The sequence below is a fragment of the Triticum dicoccoides genome, chromosome 5B (assembly GCF_002162155.2).
Source record: "Triticum dicoccoides isolate Atlit2015 ecotype Zavitan chromosome 5B, WEW_v2.0, whole genome shotgun sequence".
NCBI classification, from domain to species: domain Eukaryota; kingdom Viridiplantae; phylum Streptophyta; class Magnoliopsida; order Poales; family Poaceae; genus Triticum; species Triticum dicoccoides.
This window is the reverse complement of record NC_041389.1, coordinates 628,167,082-628,169,311: the sequence shown is the minus strand read 5'-3', so window position 1 is coordinate 628,169,311 and position 2,230 is coordinate 628,167,082. Positions and strand designations below refer to the sequence as shown.

At 47.0% G+C, this 2,230-nt stretch overlaps 1 protein-coding gene across 1 annotated transcript; it reads right to left on the bottom strand.

The window, feature by feature from the left end:
* Positions 1–276: 276 nt before the first annotated feature.
* On the bottom strand, positions 277–1,664 carry LOC119306408 (BTB/POZ and MATH domain-containing protein 2-like). Its single transcript, XM_037582633.1, has one exon. It carries the CDS (start codon positions 1,442–1,444, stop codon positions 383–385), a length of 1,062 nt encoding a protein of 353 aa, XP_037438530.1. The 5' UTR covers positions 1,445–1,664; the 3' UTR covers positions 277–382.
* Positions 1,665–2,230: the final 566 nt, after the last annotated feature.

Here is a 2,230-nt window from a genome sequence, read left to right as displayed (position 1 = left end):
AGGGGGTAATGAAGCTTCTATTTGCTGAAGAAAAAGGATAAAAACAGTCGTCTAGACCATCCATGCGAGGCATTGAAACAAGGATGATCCTAATTCTGCATCCAGCTGAACCTAACCATGCACACATGAAGTAATCGACTAAATAATAATTAAACTAATGCACGATGGATAATCAAGGATACAAGGCACGCACATGGGCAGTCTCTATAATACTTTATTTTATCTCACAAGAAAAGAAAATAACCATTCTTGTTACATGAACGATTGGATGATTGATAAGTAGCATTTTTATTCTGAAACATACACGATACATGGAGATGTAGCATAATATCCTTTGGTAATAAATTTTGGATGACAGTATATGATAATGGTATGGTAGGCATTACTTCCACATTGTCATGATAATATCCTTTGCTGATGTAAATTCAGCCGGGATGATTCTAGCTATCAGCTCCTTAAGAACAGCTGGGCAGCTGGATTTCAGATGCTCATAGCCATCACTTGTCATCATGGCCTCCAAATTGGACGGAGAAGCAAGGAACTGCAAACAAGCTTCCTTGAGACGACGGAAACCATGTTGCTCAGCCAAAGCCAAGCTGGTAGCCACCATGTTGGAATCAATGTGACTGCATAATTTCTCCTCGCATATCACCTTCAGCCTACCGATGTTGTACCTGTCAGCCGCCACGAGTAGATGTCCGGCCATCACCACATCAAGCGCTGGAGGAACCGAGTCGGTGTATATGAAATGGAGAAAGGACTCGAACACATCAGCTTCCATGTCACGGATTACAATGGTACTACCGGAACTCTCCTCCATGGCGCCGAGGAGCTCCGCCTTGAAGACGGACGACCGAGCGGCAACAACACACCGATGAGCGGAGTATCTCTGTCCGTCAACTTGAAAGGTCATGTCCGCTGCATCATTGCTCTTCAGGAGATCACCGAGGTGCCGGTGCAGGTCGCTTGGAGGAACCATTGCTTCTTCGATCTCCTTCAAGACGGTAACATCGCACCTGATGGTGAGACAGTCACCTCTAAGATGCGCCGACTCCTCAAGCTCATCCTTCGGGATGAAGTCATAGTAGCCACAGGTCGGAGCTTTCCTTGAGAAAGTATTCACAGGGGTGGTACGGGTGTAGGAAGGCACCGGATTCCCATTCTTGTCAAGCACATTGAGCGACAATTTCGCCTTCACTTCTTTGGCACCGGCAGATTCATGGTGCACATACAGAGATATGAAATCGTCACAGTACTTGGGGCAACCGTTCGGGTAATATTTCACGGTCCAGTTGTGGCCTCCAACACTGAAAGGGGTGGAGGCGACGAACTTGCCGTTCTTCAGTAGCCCCTTCACTCTTGAGTATCCATCTATTTTGAGCACATATGACCTCTCCACGGATTCGGCTACCATGGCAGCAGGAATCTTGCAGGGCTCTGCCATTGTGGAGGTGGGCTTGGAGTAAGATGGAAGACTGGCGAGAGGAAAGCTTCGTTTTGCTGCGCCTATCAATATCTATTCCTTCTCGCCGCCGTCCGGTGGTGTCGCCGGAAGTACGCCGCCGCTGGCGAAGCGATTGGAGGATGTGGCGATAGGGTGTGGGGAGGGAGCTCCGGGGCGTGGATTGGAGGAGGGTGGAGCGCGGCGGCGGGAGCGGAGGGGATCGGGGGGAGAGGCGCGCCGGAAAAGGGGTGGCGGCGGAGCGGAGAGGGGATTAGTGCCTTAGGTTTTCTGCTGATTGTTCTTACCAGACGCGCTACTAATCAGCGTACATATAAGGACGCGTTTGCTTTTCTTTTCCCAAAAAAAAAGGGCGACTTTATTTAGCGACTAATAATATAAATCTATACATCAATATAAAAAGATTCGAAAGAAACAAACCCACGTGATCTCAGCCATCAAACCATATTATCCAACGACCTAGATCGCTTCCGTGCAATCGGTCAACATATTTAGCATGCAATTAATATCATATCAAAATATCAATATTAACATTAATATGTAATTAATATCCTACCTAATATTAACATGCAATTAATATTCCATCAAATATCAACGCATAATTATTCACGCCGTCAGATAACGAAACGTGCCTCTCCACGTCAAGCCCTTCCCGAGTTTGACGAAGTGCAAGCCCTTCCCGAGAATACATGTACTACATGCGTCTGTAGGCCTCGAATGTCTCTGATTGATAACTCTATTGAACAACATTATTGAGAGGAGCCCATG

Excerpts from the sequence above, each read along its gene's own strand:
- LOC119306408 (XM_037582633.1), bottom strand. The coding sequence starts at position 1,444 with ATGGCAGAGCCCTGCAAGATTCCTGCTGCCATGGTAGCCGAATCCGTG.